The 22,836-nt window shown below is 37.7% G+C and overlaps 2 protein-coding genes across 2 annotated transcripts in view; both read right to left on the bottom strand.

The window, feature by feature from the left end:
• Nucleotides 1–796: 796 nt before the first annotated feature.
• On the bottom strand, nt 797–7,783 carry ubl4a (ubiquitin like 4A). Its single transcript, NM_001305023.1, is given in 4 exon segments — nt 797–1,335; nt 2,090–2,292; nt 5,647–5,752; nt 7,594–7,783. Coding segments are annotated over 4 exon segments (465 nt in total). The 5' UTR covers nt 7,642–7,783; the 3' UTR covers nt 797–1,227.
• A 7,204-nt stretch (nt 7,784–14,987) lies between these two features.
• The window catches only part of bin3 (bridging integrator 3), a 50,794-nt gene continuing 42,945 nt past the window's right edge, over nt 14,988–22,836 (bottom strand). Inside the window, exon 9 of the mRNA XM_010876004.4 lies at nt 14,988–17,710. Coding sequence (XP_010874306.2) covers nt 17,564–17,710 — 147 coding nt within the window. The 3' untranslated portion in view covers nt 14,988–17,563. The remainder of the gene's footprint in view (nt 17,711–22,836) is intronic.

Raw genomic sequence — 22,836 nt, 5'->3', positions numbered from 1 at the left:
TTAATTTTGTGAGACTAAAATAATGGTTCAATGCCACATGAGAACGAGGTATACTGGAAACCAGCTTTAAAAAAAAAAAAAAAAAGGTAACTGTTATGGTGATGATGACGTTTAAAGTTGTGGTCTTGTTTTTAATCAAAAAGGATCCACATTTGCTTTTGTCTAAAGCAGCAACTACTTTTCAATCGTCCCATAACACAGGTCTCCTTCACTTTCTGTACACACACACACACTTTACTTCTGAATTTAGATTGGTATTTTTTACAATACTGTATCATATATACTCTTATTTTACATCAGTAAGACAAAAAAACCCAAATAAATATGAAAGCATTACAATAAGGAGTGACGCAAAATAGTTGTTTAATACAAACTGACGAAGACCAAATCCTTTTGAAAACTAGTGTCTGGTATACAAACTAGTGTCTGGTATACAACAATGCCACAAATGGAGTTTTGTGAGCAGATACACGCAGGCAGAAGGGGAAGACTTTCAAAAAGTCGTGATGGGGGCATAATTTTTGTGAGAGCGTATCAAGTTGCCCAGGTAAGGCTATATTTATTTTAAAATGTTTCCAATGTATTTTCCTCAGACTGTATATGATTTTCCTCCACAATTGCTCAAAGTGCCAGAGATACTCCTCATTGAAACTTTCTATTAGGCTGCATTGACTTGTAGTTTCCTTATAATGGATGATGGGCCATTTGTAACTTTTGCAAGGCACAGTATTTATGTGGATATATTGTGTACTGTATGTGTACGGTGAACAAAAAAAATATGGGGGGAAAATATATTTTTTTTTTTTTAATGCTTGTTAATGTTTGTATAAACACAATATTTACAAATCATACAATGGCTGAATTAATCAACAGTAACTAAAAGAGACAGGCATCACTCACAATCAATAATTTTCAACACATTGTTGGTTAATGTGAACTTCCATAATTTTTGTAATTTGATGTAGCAGCCACAGATAACTCGCACGTTGGTTTGTCTGATTTTATCAGAGAAAATATCCTATTATTTATTGAGCAAAACTGAAGAAAATTAAGTCATCAATCTGGAAGCTATGTAGTTAAGACCACCACCAACAATTCAATTTATCTCCAGTGAGCAATGCCATCATGAAAAGTCAACGCTCCATCTCCCCTAACTTGCTCTTTAAAAATAGACCCACTTCCCTTTTGGGAATCGTCAGAATACTGTCAGGTAGGAAAGGCAGGTTCTCAATCCAAGTACGATGTGTCCATGCCCTCACTGTCCGGGTGAAGAAGTCTCACAGCAAGACGCTCAATATCATCCAGACTGAGCTGTCGAAGTGAACGTTCATAATCCTTGAGAAAGAGAAAGCAGTATTAGCTTTAATGTTGAGAATAACATATTCCTAAAACCATTTTTTCCCCCCTCCCAAATAATACTCATGCAGATGCATGCAAAATCAATTTCAAACTGTTCAGTGTTGTAATCATTGGGTCCAGTAGAGGGCAATGTTATACAACACAATGGAAAGTCTTGTAAACTGTAAACACTCCACATTAGTTTTAACAATGTAGCACCAGCACCTATAATAGAAATTATATGTAGGCCTGTTATACACAGTATATGGCATATCACAAACGCCATATACTGTGGAATTCTACCATCCTATGGGACAATAGGGAGTAAAAATAATAATAGGCAAAACATAAAAATGTGGAATGGTCTGAAAGTATAATTGCGAATGTGGAATTCAACCATTGCCCAACAATCTGGCCTGTCCTACCGCTTCACCAAATTTGCTTTCTCATTGTTGTGGTTACACAAAAACACCAGCATATCAACTTGATAATATAGAAATATTGCATTCAAACAGCCATTCTTATTATTGAATATGAGTTTGACAGTGAAGTGGAAGGATGTTCTTAAAAATACTTACTATTGATATAAAGAAATTAAAGGCATTCAAGTTCTGTTCATGCAGTGCAGTTTATATATGCCAATATAACACCAAAATGTGTATTTCTTAAGTGTGTTGTTTTTCCTTGGTGACTATTGGATGACCAATGGATGTGGACCAAAAGCCAAGTCCTGATGATGGAAATTATGTACCTTGATTAGCTGTTCTTGAACTTTAGCTGCGTCTGCAGGGCTGAAATGTTTTGCCAGGACGGTGGACAAAGTCTGCCACACCCCACCAACAGCACTGTTACTGCTAGCCATTCCGGTAACTCCACTCCTTTCGCCTGCTGGACGAACCACCAAGTTCAACTTGGCCTCTGGACCAATGGAATAATCACTCAGTCGGTGTTCATCTGTAAGGAAAATAGACATGTGTACAGCTTGTATAGCTTAAAAGTCAATATGTGTACACACCTAGGAAGGGATCCACAAATAATTGGTGACAATGTCGGTATCGGCCAATATTTGTCTGAAAATATAATTAGCATTGATGAGATGTGGAGGGCAATGCCAATGTAAAGGGCTGATAGGTAACATGTCACACCTCATCATGTGTGTTTGTTTAGAAGCATCAAAAAAAGTATGCTCCCTAATCATGTGGCTAAAATGTATTTAGATGGGAGAAATGGACAGTGTGCTCACATTCATTAAAGTTGGAATAGGTGAAGTCAGAAACTGAAATGTCAAAGGTGAGAATGTATTTCAAAGTGTCAATGGATGACAACAGTTATGGAATGTATGTGATGCTGTGGTTATAAGGGACAAAAGGGTAATTATAAAATACCACACAACTTCATCACAAAATCTGAAGGTGAATCACCCAGACACATACAAAGCCAACACAAATAGAGATACAGGTTAGGGACAGCTGTACAGGTGTCTCTATGCCAATCATTTGAAAGACAACACAAAGATTAAAGCGACCACAGCAAAAATAATGGACTTTGCACTTCATGACCAGCTTCTCTATTGTCAAGTATTTGGACTCCAGCTACAGCTGCCCAGTAGATGTAGATGTTATTTGTTCCAACATGGCCCTACCTGTTTTGTCAAGTGTCTTGGAGAAACACATTCATATACTGCTTAGTTAGGACATAACAGCAATCAGTTTCACCACTGACATTTGGACAACCAATGACAGCCCCATGGGTATTGCAGAGGTTTAGAGAACAGTAGATCGACCAAGATTTTACTCTGAAGAAAGCTGTGTTATAACCTTGTGAGTGTTCCGTCTCAAATACAACAGATTCCATTTCACCTGGATTTTATAACATATTAGAGAAGTGAAAAATCCTGAAAGAGAAAAAGCATAATATTCTACAAGATAATGCTCAAGACATTTTCAAGGCTATGGAAGATTGCACAGCTGACTGTTTGGGATGGCACTGCATCTGCTGTGAACCAAGGTGTTTCATCCCAGTGAGACATCACTGATGCAGTAGCAAGAGAGCAAAATAGTAGGCGACTTTAAATACTTGCAGCTTGCATAAAGTAGAACAGCTTGGCATGCCACCAAAGCGGCTTCAACAAGATGTGCCTACTAGAAGGAATAGTACATTTTACATGACGGAGAGCTTGCTGTAGCAAAAGCGTGTCATGGTGCATTCACGACTGGTTTCAAGCTGTCCGTGACTCACTGCAAACCAGTAGACTCTCAATGAAAAAAAGATAACCCTGCTCGGCCCCTTTGAAGAGCTGACTAGGGAAATAAGCTCATCATCTGTATGTGCCTCTGACATTATCCCTTCAGTCAGGGCACTATAATGCTTACTAAGCAAATCTGCTCCATCAGAACAAGGGGTTAAAACTCTCAAAAGGACTTTCCTGGATGCTGTGAATACTCGATTATGTCAAATTTACTCTGATTCCTCTTACTGTGTTGCAACCATGCACAATCCAAGGACTGCCACTTCGACACATGAATGTAAGCGCACAGAAAATTTTGCTGATTCAACAGCCCAAGATGGAGGAGCGTGAGTGAAACGGCGTCCCCACAGAGAGCAGAAGACCCCCCCAAAGAAAAAAATCTGAGGATGGGATGAAACTTCCCTCTTTGACATGTATGATGAAAGAAAGACGCATAAGAATACAGATACTACATTTATTAGGGTGGCGCAAATATACCCTCTATGGCACCGACCCGCAGATCTTTTATGGGCTTGGGAAAATTATGTAATTTTGGTTCCCGGTCTGAAAATGCCATAGGCCCTATCATTTATTTTCAAAAATATACAGTATGTGGTAGTTAGAATATTGAAAATAGAAATTTTAGAAAGACGTATGTCCATAACTCCATTTTACTAATTATTTTTTGCTAAGTATAATCATGAGATAAAATGGCAAGATAGATATAGAACACAGGTTAAACTGTTGGATATCCTTCCTTGCTGTTCAAAACCTAAAACTTACCAAAGGCTTTGATAAATATAATTGCTGTAAATAAAGTTAAATTTGAACAGGGAATTTGTTATATTGCTGAAGGGTATATTAACATTCTGGAATTGCACTAGATGCATACGATTCCACCTGCAGCATTTGAGAGTTTTGTCAGGTTGTCTAACAAACTACTCTATTTACAAGAAGAAAAAGAATTGCACAGAGTGCATTTGAAATACAGGCAACAGCACATATATAATACAAATGAATATGATATTTTATAATTTTTCATAACGCTTAAGTAAAACAAATGTAGCCATTTTTTTTGCCAATCAAAATAATAAGACAAACGATTATGTTCTTACTATTTATACATAATGCTTGAAAACAAATATTCTTGCATTTGTCTGCACAGCTCAACTGTCTCACCATTATCATTCAGCCAAAAACTGAACAGCCAAAGTGCAGAGGAAACATTTTTCTTTCTGTTGAATTAACACAATTTAGAAGGGTACTTTAATAACACTCCTACTCATTTTTATAAGGTGGGCTTATATAACTTATGAATAGACTACAAGAGAATACAATGCCCTGTCTAAGATATTATTAGTTTAAAATGTTTTATATTAGAAGTGGGCTATATTATTTTTCTAATTTTTATGTTTGCTACTTTTTAAACATACATTGCACGTTAATATATTGCATTAGATGTGCCATTTTACTCTTCCGTAGGTATATTCTCTTTTCCCATTTACTGCCCCCATGTCATACAGATCATTTTGGGTTTTATTCTTGACAAATAACAGGTACAGCTCTGGATATGAGCAAATACAAATTTGTTAGCAGTAGCCTACTCTGTAAGTGTCAAGTAAAACTCCATGTGTTATAATGAGTAGAGGAGTACTATCCAGGACAGGTCTTTGTGTAACACATGCACAAAATGTATCAAACATGGAATCAGGTGTCAAGGAGGAATGGGTGAAAAGAAAGCTATTGGCACTAGGTAAAATGGCAGTTTGCAGGTTTTCATTAGTAAAGTATTTATCATGTTAAAAACACCCAGAAAATCCTCACAACATCTGTGCGTAAGCACTCATGTCTTTTCTGTGACTCATGCTGTCATTTTGTGGAAAACATATTTCGGCGTGTGAAAAACCCCTGGTAGATTTCTTTCATCTGCCAACTAAAATGGCATAAATACAAAAATGTCATTTTTGTGTTTATGTACTTAATCAAAGAATGTCTGTGCCTCAACAGTCAACAAAAGCGTATAAGTACAGGCTACAGGAAACACTGCTACTAGCTACTATAGTTGACTTCAGTGTAGGTACCTGCAAGGGCTTTCCCTTTGTAAAGCAATCGCTGCTGATTTGGTGGTATATTCAGACGTTCAGACACCAGTTCTTTCACCGTGGAAACTTTTTCATCTTCTGTGACCTGAATTTGGAGACAGAATAAAGGTATGAATTTCCTTATACTTACCAGTAATGTCATAGCTACAGCATAACCACATCCATAGAGCAGAAAGTCTCCCTAACATGCTGGAGAGAAATTCAGTGTGCTTGGTTGACCCAAAAGAACAGATATTTCCAATATTTAGAGGTTAAGTTTGGGGTCAGAGAAATGTAGGGTACATTTGAAACCTGTTCATCATGAAAACATACTTGAAATGAGTTTGAATATGACAACAAAATGAATAAGAAATAGTCTTTGATAAGTTTAGAAATAATGATTTTTCAATTAAATAATTGTCTCAAATTTTACTTTCGTCAAAGAGTCCTCCACTTGCAGCAATTACGGCCTTGCAGACCTTTGGCACTCTAGTTGTCAATTTGCTCGGGTAATCCGAAGAGATTTCTCCCAACGCTTCCTGAAGCACCTCCCACAAATTGTATTGGCGTGATGGGCACTTTGTACATACAATACGGTCAAGCTGTTCCCACAAGAGCTCAGTAGGGTTGAGATCCGGTGACTGTGCTGGCCAATCCATTATAGAAAGAATACCAGCTGACTGCTGCTTCCCCAAATAGTTTTTGCATAGTTTGGAGCTGTGCTTTTGGTCATTGTCCTGTTGTAGGCGGAAATTGGCTCCAATCAGGTGCCGTCCACAGGGTATGGCATGGCATTCCAAAATGGAGTTATAGGCTTCCTTCTTCAAGATCACTTTTACCCTGTACAAACCTTCCACTTTACCACCACCACAGCACCCCCAGACCATCACATTGCCGCCACCATGCTTGACTGATGGCATCAAGCACTCCAACAGCATCTTTTCATTTGGCCTTCGTCTGACTAATGTTCTTGTTTGTGATCCGAACACCTCAAACTTACATTAATCTGTCCATAACACTTTTTCCCATTTCTCAGAACAAGAACAGACTGACGAGTTTCAGAAGAAAGTTCTTTGTTTCTGGCCATTTTGAGCCTGTAATCGAACCCACAATTGCTGATGCTCCAGATACTCAACTAGTCTAAAGTAGGCCAGTTGTATTGCTTCGTTAATCAGCATAACAGTTTAAAGTGGCGCTAATATAATTGCAAAATAGGTTTTCTAAAGTTCAAATAGCCTTTTAAAATGACATTAAAAATGTCTACACTGTATTTCTGATCAGTTGATGTTATTTTAATAAACAAAAAGTTGCTTTTCTTTCGAAAACAAGGACATTTAAGTGACCTCAAACGTTTGAACGGTTGTGTATGCTCAGAGTTGACAGCCACTTTCATAAGATTTTTTTCAATCATTTAAAAACATTTGTTTTGCAATATACTATAATACGATATATGTTTTGCTTTCAATATCAATATTTCTGTTTACAAACCTAATACATTTGTTCGCACTTACTGACACCGAAGTAATTCCATAAACCTACACCTGGTCCTGAAGCACGAAGGACAGGCCCCTTACACATTAGACGAGCCGACAATGGAAACAGCTTCCCAATACTTGCCACAAGAGCCGTCTTGCCAAAAAGACTCGGAATGCCCATCACTGACACTAGAAAATATCCGCTAACTACTGACTTAAGAGAATTCCTGACCTAGGTGCAAACAAAACCAAGTAGTTACCTAGCTAACACAAAATACAACAAGATACTGAACAAAGAAAATAATGTAAACTTTAATAAAGACCATGTCATGATGCAGAAATACATCATAGTAGTAGCAGGTATTTAACTTAACTAAATAAGAAAACGAGTTAGACTAGCGTACCCACAGCGTCCAGTTTGCCTTTTTCTGTTCTTAACGTATAGCTAGCTAGCTACAGGGCTAATGCTTACCTGTACGTTGCACTCCTTTCCTTGAAGTGGTTTTACAGTTAGAATCATTGTATTTATTGTGTAAATAAGAACGATTCTATGTTATGATATATGGTTAAATTTATTATCCAGGTTTGTTGTTTTGCCAAACAAATGTGTTATATACTACCTATAGTTACTCAATATCCTATGGCCCAAGCATGACTACGCACTAGAAGTATTCTTCCAGCAGCAGAAACGATGACGTCAGTTTCGTATGGTAATGAGAAAACCTTGAAAATAAAAGCCTTTACGTCCGTGCATTGCAATGAATATAATTTATTCCAAAAACCGTGAATTGTAATCAAAGGCAAGTATTATGTTGTTTTTAAGCAAATTCAAAGAGCCATCTATGTAAAATGTATATACATGTTTAAAAATATTTTCTTAAGAACAATTTTAAAACATTCAATATACAAACCAAGTATATTTGTTTATAGTGGGAAAGCTAGACTATGTGAAGTGGAACATAGCATTCGAGACATACTCAGTACGGTGTTTAGAATCCTTATATAGTGTAATTTCGGGTAACAATTCAGATTCAATTTCTAGCATTTTAATAGTAGTCCAGTTAGAAAGTCCTGCTTTAGACATATAGTGTAACATTTATTTTTACACTTGCTTGTTTAAAAACACCATATTAATGCATTTAACTGCAATTCACTATCTTCACAATGAATTTCTACATACTGCAACGCATTGAAATTAGGGCTTTTATTTTGAGTAATAATCTGCGTTCTTGCTGCCAGCATAATATAATGTTGCTAGCACAACGGTATATTTGCTATGCAATTTAGCTCGTATTGTGTTAGCTGCAGTACGAACATTGATGTCACATTTGGATAGTAATGAGTAAACCATCAAAATAAAAGCCTTCTACTCAAAACATAGCAATATGTACACACAAAATATAATACATGTAAAAACGTTTTATTATGCAAATACAACTAGAAATATAGTAACACAACACCAAATAATTTTTTTTTAAAAAGCTTGAAAAATGTTGGACCATTTACATTTACACATTTAGCAGATGTTCGTATCCAGAGTGACTTCCATTCAGTGCATTTTAATATAACTATGGTTTTGGCATGATTTTCCATTGTCAAGTGACCATAGTTGAGCCTTATAGATAAAAAACACCCCCAACTTTCCCATTGATTGTGATGCCTGTATCTGTGCATTTACTTGTAAGCTTGCTCCATGCATAAGCAGAGCATGTCAGCCAATTATTTAGGTTAAAGGTTATGTTGTTTTCTTGAAATGATTGAAACATGCACTGTTCTGTGTTTTTGTCCTGTTCACAAGGTATTTGATGATTAATTTAATGAAAATACAGTTAATTAAAGCCTACATTTCCTCATTGATTTTGAATAAGCCGTAAGTAGCCAAGTCTATTAATACATCCACCTTCTTAAATTTATAATTCATAATGGATATTCTCTTGGAAATCTATTCTCTATTGCTGTCAGGTCTTTTAAAACAGAACCAACGCCTATTTATTTTTTCTTTATTTAACCATGAAAATGTAAATTTAAACAGTTTGTTTTGCAAGAGAGACCTTTCCAATAACACAGCAAAAATCTGTCAAACATTACAAAATATAAATTGCAATACAATCCACAACATACATAATGGGGTTGTGACTGAATTTTCAATGTTAAATTTGGGTCCCAAAGCAAAACCAGTTGAGAGCCACTGGTCTAGTGTCATTCTAAGATACTTTGATCTTTGGGGATGGGCTCAAATGGAGTTGTAAACCATGATGGAGAGATCTTGGAGTGGACAGGCCTCCCCCCAGAGGAAGAGCCACTCTGTCTTGTTGTCAAGGATGAACTTAAGTGGGTGGGCCAACATCTAAGAGAAAATGTCAGCCAGGCACACAGAGACACCTGTAGTGACCGAGGTGTCAGAAGTGGGGAAGGAGAAACATTGAGTGTCATTCACACAGCAATAATAGGAGAGACCATGTGAGAATGTAAAAACGTCAAGTGACTTGGTGTATCGGGAGAATAGGAGAGGGCCTAGAAATGACCCTGTGGGGACAATAGTAATGAGAGCCCTCGGGCCAGACCCAGATCCTTTACACATCCTGTCGTAGGAGAGGCCAACCAGTTAGGAAGCATTACAACAATGTGTAGTGCCTGAGACACCCAGCGCATTTTCTTCTTCTATACTCCAGAAGTTTGGATTTGAAATCAAAGTATTTATATGAGGTTAAAGAATAGATTTTCATTTACTAAAGATGAGCAAAACACCCCAGAACAAACAACTGCAAGACTAGCCTGGCAGAGGATCACCAGAGAAGACACCAGGCATTGATACGCAATCAAAAATTAAACTTAAGTGTTTCATAAGGAAATTATATTAACCTGTCTAAATACCTTTGGTGCCTTTCATTTTTAATAGGTTAATGAAGTGTTTTAATTTCTACAACATTAAACACATATACCGTACAATTACAGCTGAGAATCTGCACCCTAACCTCTTAGTAATTATAACATTTTGGATTACAGTGACAAAATGAGAAAAAAATCATACTTTCCCAATAATTACAGAGTGAACTACTGTCATTGGTTTAGGAAATTAAATCCATCCCATCTTTCCCAAGTACTTAGACTCCTCATGAATTCTCTAAATTTACTTAATTACAAATGGGACATTGACATTGTGTTATGTTGGACATTATATTTTAAATCACTGACACTCAAAATAAATGATTCCATGGTGACATTATTTTGAGGATTTTTCTTTCTTTCAATAAACCAATCAAATGTATTCTATAAAGCCCTTTTTACATCAGCAGTTGACGCAAAGTGGTTTTACAAAACACCCAGCCTGAAACCCCAAAGAGCAAGCAACAACAGGGTTGATGCACAGTGGCTAGGAAAAATTCTGTGAAAGGGCCAAAAGCTTAAGAAACCTAGAAAGGAACCAGGAGGAGTGGTCAGTGGAGTGACAGCTGAAATTGTCAGGTATAGTCTTGATCTGCAACCCAACCAAGAGGACATTGGACAAGGACAGCTACAAGTAATTTGGGCCTGGTAGTCCTGAGGCATGGTCCAATGATTTCCAAATTGAGCCCAAAGTGTCAATATTTTGTGTGGCCTCCATTATTTTCCAGCACTGCCTTAACCTTCTTGGGCATGGAGTTCACCAGAGCTTCACAAGTTGCCACTGGAGTCCTCTTCCACTCCTCCATGACAACATCACAGAGCTGGTGAATTTTAGAGACCTTGCGCTCCTCCACCTTCCGTTTGAGGATGCCCCACAGATGCTCAATAGGGTTTAGGTCTGGAGACATGCTTGGCCAGTCCATCACCTTTACCCTCAGCTTCTTTAGCAAGGCAGTGGTCGTCTTGGAGGTGTGTTTTGGGTCTTTATCATGCTGGAATACTGCTCTGCGGCCCAGTCTCCGAAGGGAGGGGATCATGCTCTGATCAGTATGTCACAGTACCTGTTGGCATTCATGGTTCCCTCAATGAACTGTAGCTCCCCAGTTCCAGCAGCACTCATGCAGCCCCAGACCATGACACTCCCACCATCATGCTTGACTGTAGGCAAAACACGCTTGTCTTTGTACTCCTCACCTGGTTGCCGCCACACACCATCTGAATCAAATATGTTTATCTTGGTCTCATCAGACCACAGGACATGGTTCCAGTAATCCATGTCCTTAATCTGCTTGTCTTCAGCAAGCTGTGGGCTTTCTTGTGCATCATCTTTAGAAGAGGCTTCCTTCTGGGACGACTGCCATGCAGACCAATTTGATGCAGTGTGCGACGTATGGTCTGAGCACAATTCTGTATGTATTCAATGAGTGTGCTAAAATAAATGTGAGCTTAAATAGATGGCTGGCACTTTAATTGTGATATAGGAGCAACACCACAAATTTAAGAGAGATATTTTAGCACCACACAATATCTTAGAAGGACATTATCTTGTTTGTATGCACATATTGCAGGAACGTGGTGAGTTTTCGTCTGTTAAATGTTCAATAGGTCCAAATTCAACTTTTTTGCTACTTCAATGCTGTTTCTAAACTTGTTATCATTGTTCAGTGTCTGAAGTAGCTCTACAGACCTCAGGACCTAGCAGTCATTTGCTTCACCAGTGGAACCACAGGTACCATGTGTATTTATAGATCCCTGCATGAGTCCTCACGTACCTCCACTACCATGCATGTTAATCATATACTCAACCATTTACCCACGCTACTAGAAATGTGCCCATGGGGCTGGCTGACAACCTCTCATTATGTTATGCGATTAATTCCGGTGCAACACAGAGCCGTGCAGTAATGTCCTCCTACAAACTAAACTGTGTTCAGTTTATTTGGCCAGGAAAGCCCAAGGGAGCCATGATCACCCACGGCAACATCGCCTCAAACACCTCCTCTGTTATTAAGATCCTGGAGGTCTGTTCTGGCTCCCTCCTCCGTCTCATTCAGAAGGAGTTTCATGGCTAGCTCCATTTGCTCTCTATCGCACTTCATCTTTCATTTTATCTCTCTTAATTGTCCTCTCCCTGCTGTTTTAAGATTTGATGGGATGTTTAATAGCACTTCTGAATGCAAAATATTTTACCCATTATTGATTTTGTAAAAAGAAAATAGACACAGGCACTGCGCACAATTGCTGTTGTAGTCTAGATTGCATATATGATTATTCCGCCACTATTATCAACATTGTTACCACTGTGTCCCTTTTTAATTTTTTTAGCATGTATAATTCAGCAAGACAATGTGCGAATGTCTTACTTGCCTCTTGTTGATGTTTGAGAGGATGATTCTGGTAGCTGACCCTTTTTTGAGTACAACCTTTGTGTCTGACATGGTGGGCATTAATGTCAGGCAGATTGAGCGTATTAATGGCTACTTTATTAAGATGTCCTTACTACGACTGAGTTATCTCTAAATGCACAAACTGAAAGTCTCTCTGAATAAGGAACTGCTAAGTAATATGTTTGGTCCATGTCCTGTCACGTGGGTGATGTTAAGACAGTGAAACCCACCTTCTTCCCTGTGATGCCTTGCCTTGCCTACGCCACCTCATCTATGACAAGGTGAGCAGATGTCTCCATATCCTACAGTACATGACTTATGTGTAATGTGTCCTGCTTAGGGATCGAGAATGAAGACATTTCTCTTGCAAAACATGGACAATAAACTAACTTTATGTAGACTTGCATTCTGTGCAGTGTGTGATCTAAATTTGCATTCTAAGATTATTAGCAAGATTTATGGCCCAGGGGAGATAATGACAATATTGACATCTGTAGACTTGACAAGAAGATAGCCATGTTGTATCCTATTAAATAATGTTTCAACAATGTAATTGTATTCCCAAGCCACTACAGTGTACAATTTGACCAAACATTCACATTAATGTAGATGAGCAACAAAGAACATGTCAGATTAGCCTAGTCTTCCCATCTTGGCTAATTGCTGACCATAATTTTTTTAAATAATAGCATCAGCGCAGAGACAAACTTTTAAATAAAAGGAAACAGAGTTAACTTAGCACAAGATTTGTATCCACATTTAATCAATTTAATGAACAAAATGATCAAACAGCCAATGCAGTAAGAAAAGGTATTTGCCCCTTTTCTATTATTCTGTTTGCGAATGATTCATTATTTTTCAACAACTTTTTTTATTGACTCGAGAGTTATGATTGTTTTTTTTTTTTTAGAGATACATGTAGAACCAAAGTACAATATTCTCCAAACATCCTCCAGTTTAATAGTTTGTGGAGTTGTGGCAGTTTGTGGACGATGTGAGATAATCACCCTCCCAACAGTCAAGCAAATGCAGTGGTAATTACAATGCGGCTTCAACTAGATATATTCTTCATTACTGAATATTAAACATTTCAAAATGTGGTTGTACTCGGAAGGCTGTGGCTCCAAGCCTGATCCTTCAATCTGTGATCACATTTTGCAAGCTCACATTTTGAAAATCACATCAAGAATAATTCCAACAGTCTTCCCTTTGACTTGCAAAGGAGATGCACAGCATGAAGAACCTTGCCACAAGCTAGAATATTTGTGGAAAAGCACAGGCTTAACTGTCCACCTACTGGCTTATTCTTTCAAAGTATTAAAAGCAGCCTGCTCCACCTTCCATAAAGCGGTGTCATTCTTTTCCTGATCTACATGCTCCCACTTCACCAGATATTCAGACGGCACAGTACCCAATTCCACTGGTAAGGAGATAAAGCACAGGTGTACATTAACAGCAAGCCTGCTGCAACATCTACTCTGTCAACGTTTTCCAGCCGTTTGGGTGCCTCCCAACTCAATAGCATTAAGACAGATACAGTACTGATATGCACCCCACAACCGATCGCCTATTCCTGTAGAATGTGCCTTGCCATACACCTTCATTAGCTTCATGTCACACAAAGAAATTACTTGAATGCTCTCAGTCTACAAAGCCCCAAATGGCATTGGAACTGCCTACCTATCAGATCAATACTCCCCTCAGCAACCTCCAAACAAGGTCAAACCATGCAAAACAGCTTCTTCACCACAGACCCTCCTCTGAACAAATATGCATTTTATTTGTTGAGGAAAATTACTAATTTGGTTTGTATTTAAATATTGTTGGTGACAAGATCATATCAAAAAAAGTGACATGATGTGTCTTGATTTCAGCAATTTGAGAAAAAAGCACCAAATGAGTGGCACCCATTTTCAATATTCCAGCACATAAACCCTGTGAGGAAAAGGACACAGACTTTTTTCATTTTTCAAAAACGTTATTTTATTTAGATGGAAAGTAGTTGTACAGCTGTTAAAAAGCGGCGGACTAAAGTGAAAGTAAAAAGTCAGAGTGCGTGACATGGAGTGAGGTATGGGTAGATCATATAAAATGTAAGCATACTGCACTTACAATTCAACTGTCTTTCACATTGGTAACAAATCTCATGGGTTTCTTCTCCAAACACAGTTTTTAGTTGAACTGAGTAGTTCCTCTCTCCCACTATATTTTTTTGATCTTATACAGAAACTAAATGTTTAATTGTTTTCATTTGTTTTGTTCTACTTTCAGTTCACTCCCTATCCTATTTCTGGGGCAAATACATTAAATATCCCCTTGAGTGTCTTTCAAAACCCATATTTCATACTCACCTGTTTTTGTTGTCATGTTTGGTTTTAATTAGTTTCTTTTTGTTTGAGCAACAACATTTGTTGATAGTTTAGCACTGAATGTAACAAAAGGGTTGAGACCATTAAATGGTATCAAACAGTATTTGTTAAAATTTGGCATTGCAGAAAATCTGGCCATACAAAAAGTTGTAATGTCTGGTTAAATAGTAGTGTGCAAGTAAATACTAGATGGGCCTATTTTTATGACAATGCAAATGACAGACTATTCTTACAATCCATTTATTGCATGATTGTTCATATAAAATGAAAATACAAAAGCATTACTAGCAACAAGAATTTACCACATTGCTTAATAAAACCCACAAACATTAAAGGAATTGATGACATGCCATGTTTCTCACTCAGTAATAATGTTAAATAAACTAGAATCAAATCTACTTTTTTAGAAAATACAAACAAAAATAAATTACAAATTTCTTAACACTTAACATTTTGTGAATACCTGACCACAAAGACAAAGGCACGTGTCAGAAGAATTTCTTCAAAACATGACAAATCAACAAAGAGAGACTTAGCCGTTAATATAATTTCAACAACATTGGGCATAATAGTTCAGTGATATACCAATACGTAATGCTATGAATTCATCTTAGGCAATAATTGATAGAAATGAGCCTCATCAAGCATTATTTTATAATTGTATGTACTAGGAACATTTACTGGAGAGTTTAAATAATTTAATTAAAACGTAACCATGAACCAAACAATAGAACAAAGAAGGAAGAGATGGACAAATAAAAGGCTACTGGAACAATGAACGCTAAGTATCACTAGAGGGAGCAACAGCATTGCTTTTGGAAGGCATGCCCTCTTTTTTTGACACTTAAACCTATATAGAGACAAACAACAAAAGGTTAAAGAGACTACTGGTATCTCAGTTGAAGACAATGTAATATTCTCCCTAAGACCGGAAACATATCCCTAAGACAAGAATAAAATATTTTAAAATTATAACCTAAGCCAGACAGCCCAAGTGGGTACTGACTAACATACTACAAGTAACTCTCAATATCATTTGTACTTCTACAAATAAAGCCCCTATTTCAGGGAAAACAGTAAATACACAAATTCAAAGAATGCAGCTAACTGACCAACACGTTGAGTTACACTTCAATCCCTAGCCTGCTAAAATGTCAATATTAGTGTTCAATAGAGTAGTGGTTCTCAAACCTCTTCTCGGGGAGCCCCATGAGTTCCATTTATTTAATCTATTCCAGAGCTAGCACAATTAATTCAAAAGTGATTAAGGTGATCTAGTTCAGTGCTACAACAAAATGTGAATCATCATGGGGTCCCAGAGGTGAGATATGAAAATCACGGACTACCAAAACATGAATTTGATGTTTTGGTATATACCCTGATTTGAAAAAGTTTAGAAAATTTAACTACCCAAAACAGAGTACAAAGCTTTTTTACAAGAAAATGTGACACATGGAAATGATATACAATGCTGTGAGGAAGTAAATACACACCCTTAAAAGTAATGTGTTTGACATTTTTGTTATAGGAATAACCTAATTTAACAAATAACACTGCAAATATATACGCAATTAAAACAACAATTAATGCAAACCCCTGCCTTCATCATCCCATTTAATGGCTGCATTAGAAACAGCTACTTCAGGCACAAATATTAAGTATTACAAAGTAAGTCAAAGCTTTTGAATTTTGTTTAGATCCATATCGGAAGTTGTAGTTCACTTTCCTTTTTAAATATGTTCTTTGCATTCTGCGTTTTTAAATAAGTGTAGATCAAAACAGGTCCTTTTATAAATTGGCAACTCCAGGATCGGAAGTATGCTAAGTTCCTTCTTCCAACTACTTTTTTTTTCTATGAATTGATTCACGTAAACTAGATCTTCTGTTTAATCACAAAACTAAATTTAAAATGTTTTGAAAACTAAAACCTGTTTGGCAAAATGAATACACCTCAGGTGTGCAGTAACACAGCATGCCAAGGTCTGAGAATAACATTTGTGCCCATGACCTCCAGGAAGGGTTACAGAAAACTTCAATAATTTCACTGGCCAAGAGATAATATAACATTTTGGGAAAATTCTAGAGCACTAGAACGTCCCACCAAATTCTGTGACGGAAAAAAACTCAGTAAGAATCCTGGGGTAATATCAAGGGATCTAGAGGAATCTCTTTCCACAATGTTGAAGTACATAGAAAATTATTCTTAAAGTTCAAATAGATTTATCTTTTTAAACTGATTACATCCTCTTAACGTTCAAACTGGTTTTCTTTTTATACTGATTGCCTCCTTGTAGCAAGCTATAAGGAAGAATTAGGCTAATCAATGGAATTAAAATGTAATGTCAAAAAGTCCAAAGGTGGTTTTACTTATTTCGTCACAGCACTGTAAATGTATAGTTTACTATGTCATTCCATGTTGTGACCCAAAAAGGAGTTTAGAAGTTCGGTTTCATTCCATGATTAAATAAAAAAATATATACAGTACATATCGGTCTATGATAATGGCATTTCCCTAAGATAATCGTTGATGGCTTTTAAATGTGGCAGTTGAAATCTCAGTATTTCTTTAGTCAAGGGAAAACAGAAGACTGATTGAATTTTAAGTTTAAAGAGTGCAGGACAGAGAGAGAGAGAAAAAGTGGTGGGAAAAGAGAAAAGATATTGCAAGAAAGAAATGGATGATTAGGTTATGATCAAAGCTGAGAAGGATACTGGAAAAGAAGAAATCCAGTCAAAAAGGTGTGAAAAGAAGGAAGGCCAGAGGTATAGAGCAACCTCTCTTTTGAGTTCCCCCCTTCTCTCAATCATCAGCGACAATGGACAGTGCGCGTAGCTCATTCAGTTTGGCCTCGTTCTCCCTCTCCCGCTGCTCATCAGTCATTCCTGCCTGGTCGATCTGATCCGTCAACTCACTAAAGATCTTGTGCATCTCTGTGAAGTACACCACCTGAAAGAAAGAAGGAAAGAGAGTAATAGTTTATTTACTGAGATTGAAAGCTTTAAGGGGAAAAGGGTCTTACAGAAACTGAGCACTTAAAGATAAAATCCAAATCCTTCCCAGTCCACCCCCACAATCTAGCCACAGTTTACTTATAACACACAGAGGATCCTTGTCCTATAGACCTTCACCTCCACTAATGAGAAGCCCTTCGGAAGTAAATAAGCGAGCCCTCAGATATCGAACAACTACTACGAAGCCTAAACTGCAGCACTTCAGGTAGTAGTGACCCTGCCTTTTCTCTTCCAATGTGAACATGTGATAGAGAGTGTTCGCTGAAAGCTTTCTTGACACATCCCACCCCTTCTTCTTCCCCCAGTTCATGAGTCAGGATCCCGGGAGAGATGCTTTGATGATTAATAGACTTTAATCACATTACAAGACTCCAGAAGAGTGGGCAGAGAATGAAAGTACTGGGAAATTCTACCCCTTGAAACCCACACACATTTCGATATGTATTCATGCAGCGATGCATACACTACAGTGCACTTAAGGGGGCATTTCTGACTTATTTGCAAATGCAGACATTAATTCTGTTCTATATAGAGGCTGAAATGCTGCTGCTGGCAGATCATGGGCGTTGGTGGGCTGTAGGCCATAACAGAATGTAGACGGAGGTCATTTCAGATAAGAAAATGAAGATCTCTCCTTGGTAGACTTGGGAGAAGACTGTTAACCACATGCTACTATAAAAGCTTTGTCACAGGATGCATGCTGGTAGAGAAATGATAATATGTAGCTATTTTCAACTAATTACATCTGAACTGTGATCAAAATATATACTTAATTCAGCCCAAATGTCTAATCCACATGATAGCTATGTGTGCCAGTTGCAGCCAAGCTATATTAACAGAAGCTAGGTGGTATTCCCTTTGACCAACCGGAAGAGGAACGTAGTTTGAAAGGCCTCTGTATGTTTATACCAAACTTTGCCACCTAGACCACATGAGTAGGCCATGAGTATTGGGTTACCGGTGTACGTGGGGGCAAAGCGGATACATTTCATTTAAAAAGTGGCTTGGTGAAAAAGCTATGGGATACATGTCAGTGATAATGTACACTAGATCAGTGTTACAGGTCCGGGGTGAGCATCCTTCATTTCATATAGTCTATACAATTAGCCCTGTAATCATGTTCCATATACCCCGTGGAGTCTCCATTGACCACCTATGAAAAAGTGCCCATGGCCAAACGTAGTCTTTTATTTATATGAGCTCATGCACGTCATCACCCTAGCCCTGATAACTAAATATTTATTTAGAGGGCTACACTGACTAATCAGACCTCAACTCTGTTTATGTCACTAACTATATTTCAAAAACCCTGGGTAAAATGTGTCTACATTTTATGCAGAAAGGATTTAAATACTTCAAATATTTAGGGATGGAAGAATCTGATTAACATCCATCGGTGCAAACTAAATTACATCCCTATTTTTGATTAAATCACATGTTAATGAACTTCATAAACTCTTGTGTTTTGTGATTGCCTTCTTGGTTCCGCCTAGCAGCCAAATAAACATCCAACATCCATCTGTTTCACAAAGTGTTGCATTAAAGAGTGGAGGTACCTAAGGTGCATTGACTTTTGTCATGTAAAACGGCAAAGATAAGCCTACATTTTAACAGTGTCATTGCACATACTATTGCAATCTACCAATAATCTTCATGATCTTGATTTCAGTTCATTTGTATTCTGTGTTATATTTGTATATATAACACAGGTGCAGTACTTGCCAAATGACTAGCAAGGTATTCTTTCATTAATTCATTTTCCAACTTTATTTTTTTAAATGGCAACAAAATCTTTGTCCTCCCACATGGAGGTGGTGCTGTTGCCATCTGTCCGTCAAGCCAGAAGTTGCAACTAGTGACACAATCAAGCCTGCAACTTGTCATTTGCCATAGCACCACCTCCATGTGGGAGATGGACAAAGAGGATGGTGGTTATTAGTTTTCATAATTGTCCATTCCTTGGCTGTATGAAACTAATTTGTATGTAAATTCCTTTTGTTATGTCACTTTGTAACTTAAAAGATAGACTCTGGAACTTTTGGCCACTGAGAGATATGGGTTTTCTTAGGCAACAATGTAATTACAATTTACAAGACTAGTCAAATGGAGGAGCAAGTAATGATATGATCCAATGAGGTAAGCCAACATAAGTGTCTAAATTCAAGTGAAATGTTGATATACATTTCCTACCAACATTAAGTTGTACAATACATCTTTAAGCAACACTGACTACATGCGGCAACACTGCTGGTTGTGTCATCTTAATGGAAACACAATATTTAAGTTCATGAGCAGTTCTTTGTTTTTTCTTTAATATAGCAAAAATTCCTTGACAATTCAATGTAGAGATTTTCGCTGCAGTGAACACTAGATACACTTAAGGTACTTGAAGATATAGGACTGTGGCTAATCAATTGAAAATGGAACTAAAATAAAACTCTGTGATGCACCAAACAGTTAGGCTTGCTATTTGGCTAAACAGTTGGCATAAGTTTGCATACCCTGGCAGAAATTGTGGCATTGATTTAGAAAATACGACTGATCATACAAAAAAGACTTTTACTTAAGTCTTTTATTTAATGATAGTGATCATATGCAGCCATTTATTATCACAGTTGTTTGGCTCCTTTTTAAATCATAATGATAACAGAAATCCCCCACGATCAAGTTTACATACGCTTGAATATTTGACCTTGTTACAGACACACAAGGTGACACACACAGGTGAAAATAGCAATTAAAGGTGAATTTCCCACAACTGTGGCTTTTTAGATTGCAATGAGTGTCTGTGTATAAATACTCAATGAGTTTGTTAGCTCTCACGTGGATGCACTCAGCAGGCTAGATACTGAGCCATGAGGATCAGAAAAGAACTGTCAAAAGACCTGCGTAACACGGTAACGGACCTTTATAGAGATGGAAAAGGATATAAAAAAATATCCAAAGCCTTGCAAATGTCAGTCAGTACTGTTCAATTACTTATTAGGAAGTGGAAAATTCAAGGATCTCTTGGTACCAAGCCAAGGTCAGGTAGACCAAGAAAGATTTCAGCCAAAACCGCCAGAAGAATTTTTCGGGATACAAAGAAAAACCCACAGGTAACCTCAGGAGAAATACAGGTTGCTCTGGAAAAAGATGGTATGGTTTTAAGGAGCACAATACGACAATAGTTGACGAGTATTGTCGTGTTGCATGGTCAAGTTGCCAGAAAGAAGCCTTTACTGCGCCAATGCCACAAAAAAGCCTGGTTAAAATATGCCTGACAACACCTTGACACTCCTCACAGCCTCTGTCATACTGTAATTTGGAGTGACGATGCCAAGATAGAGCTTTATAGTCACAACCATAAGCGCTATGTTTGGAGAGGGGTCAACAAGGCCTATAGTGAACAGAATACCATCCCCACTGTGAAGCATGGTGTTGGCTCACTGAGTAGACCCTCCAGTGGTTACAGCAGAAAATGGTGAAGGTTCTGGAGAGACCATCACAGGCACCTGACCTTAATATCATCGAGCCACTCTGGGGAAATCTCAAAACGCATGATTCATGCAAGACGACCAAAGACTTTGCATGACCTGGAGGCATTTTGCCGAGACGAATGGGCAGCTATACCACCTGCAAGAATTCAGGTCCTCATAGACAACTATTACAAAAGACTGAACACTGTCATTGACGCTAAAGGAGGCAATAAAAAGTATTAAGAACTAAGGGTATGCAGACGTTTGAACAGGGGTCAGTTTGTTTTTTATTTTTTATTGTTGCCATGTTTTGTTTTATGATTGTGCCATTCTGTTATGACCTACAGTTGAATGTGAATCCCAAAAGAAATAAAAGACATGCGTTTTGCCTGCTCACTCATGTTATTTTCTTTACAAATGGTATATATATAATCAATTCTCCAAGGGTATGCAAACTTTTGAGCACAACTGTATATCTGAATGCATTTTGAGATTAGAAATTGCACAGTTAAAATGGGAGTATTCTCAATTAGCCTGGCGTTAGATAGCATTAGCTTTTTTCTCTACAGTCACACCTTGAAACACTTGCTTTGCAAGTTCGCAACTACCAGTTTTACTAGTGGCTGTTTCAAGTGTAAAGGAATTCCAGACTGGAGACATTCTGGTTGTTGTTGAGCCGGCATGTTTTGGGTCTGCCCGTTATCAACAACTTACACTGTTAGGACACTGGTGGCATCGGCTCATTCCCATTTCACTGTAGAGACAGTTGAGAAGCCTGTTGTCCTTTTAAAGGGGATAAAAGTACACATGGGGACTATGTACAAAACGTGCTGGTACTTCTAAAACGTTCATCTGATATGGATGAAAATACCTGTGAAAACAATCTGACAGTCTGTACAACTGCATCAACATTGTCTTTTTGGATTTGAAATTATACAAAGCTTGTGTCACAGTCCAAACACTTATGGACTGCACTGAATGTTCTACCTACTGTAACTCCTCCCAGCTGCTGCTGACTGTGCATAGCTGATCAGAAGGAGCCATTGCCTAAACTACATGCCTATCTACGCACTGATTTCCCTTACCAATTGGTCTTATTCGTATTTACAAATTTGTGGTGAATGTCTGTCTATACATGGGGCTGGAAGCATCCTTTGTCTTCTGATTCTAAACCTTGTACGTCACCACTCTCTTGCCATTACCTCATATTTGACTAGGTAATTATACTTCCTTGTTAATGTAGACTTGAGCACCAGGACCAGACCTCAAGAAACTTGCACTCGGACAACAGAGATTTGTACCTCAACTACTGATGGCTGGGGCATGCATTTAACCAGAGACTTATAACTTGGATTCAAGGTTTATTGACTCGACTACAATGTCTATGCTCTACCATTAAGATTTGAAGGCAATGATCATTTCGCTCAAACCCTCAGATGCAGCATCAAGGCCAATGTTTTTCCACACACTTTGACGCAAAACAAAGTAATGCAATCCTTAAAGAGGCATTTTAACATAGCACAACTACATAATCTAACAATACAATAATTTTTAGAAGACAAAATACTTTTTAAAATAATTATTTTGAAATACAAACACTTGT

The sequence above is a fragment of the Esox lucius genome, chromosome 13 (assembly GCF_011004845.1).
Source record: "Esox lucius isolate fEsoLuc1 chromosome 13, fEsoLuc1.pri, whole genome shotgun sequence".
In the NCBI taxonomy this organism is placed as follows: Eukaryota; Metazoa; Chordata; class Actinopteri; order Esociformes; family Esocidae; genus Esox; species Esox lucius.
The sequence above is the reverse complement of the archived record's forward strand: the minus strand, read 5'-3'. Positions and strand labels throughout refer to the sequence as shown.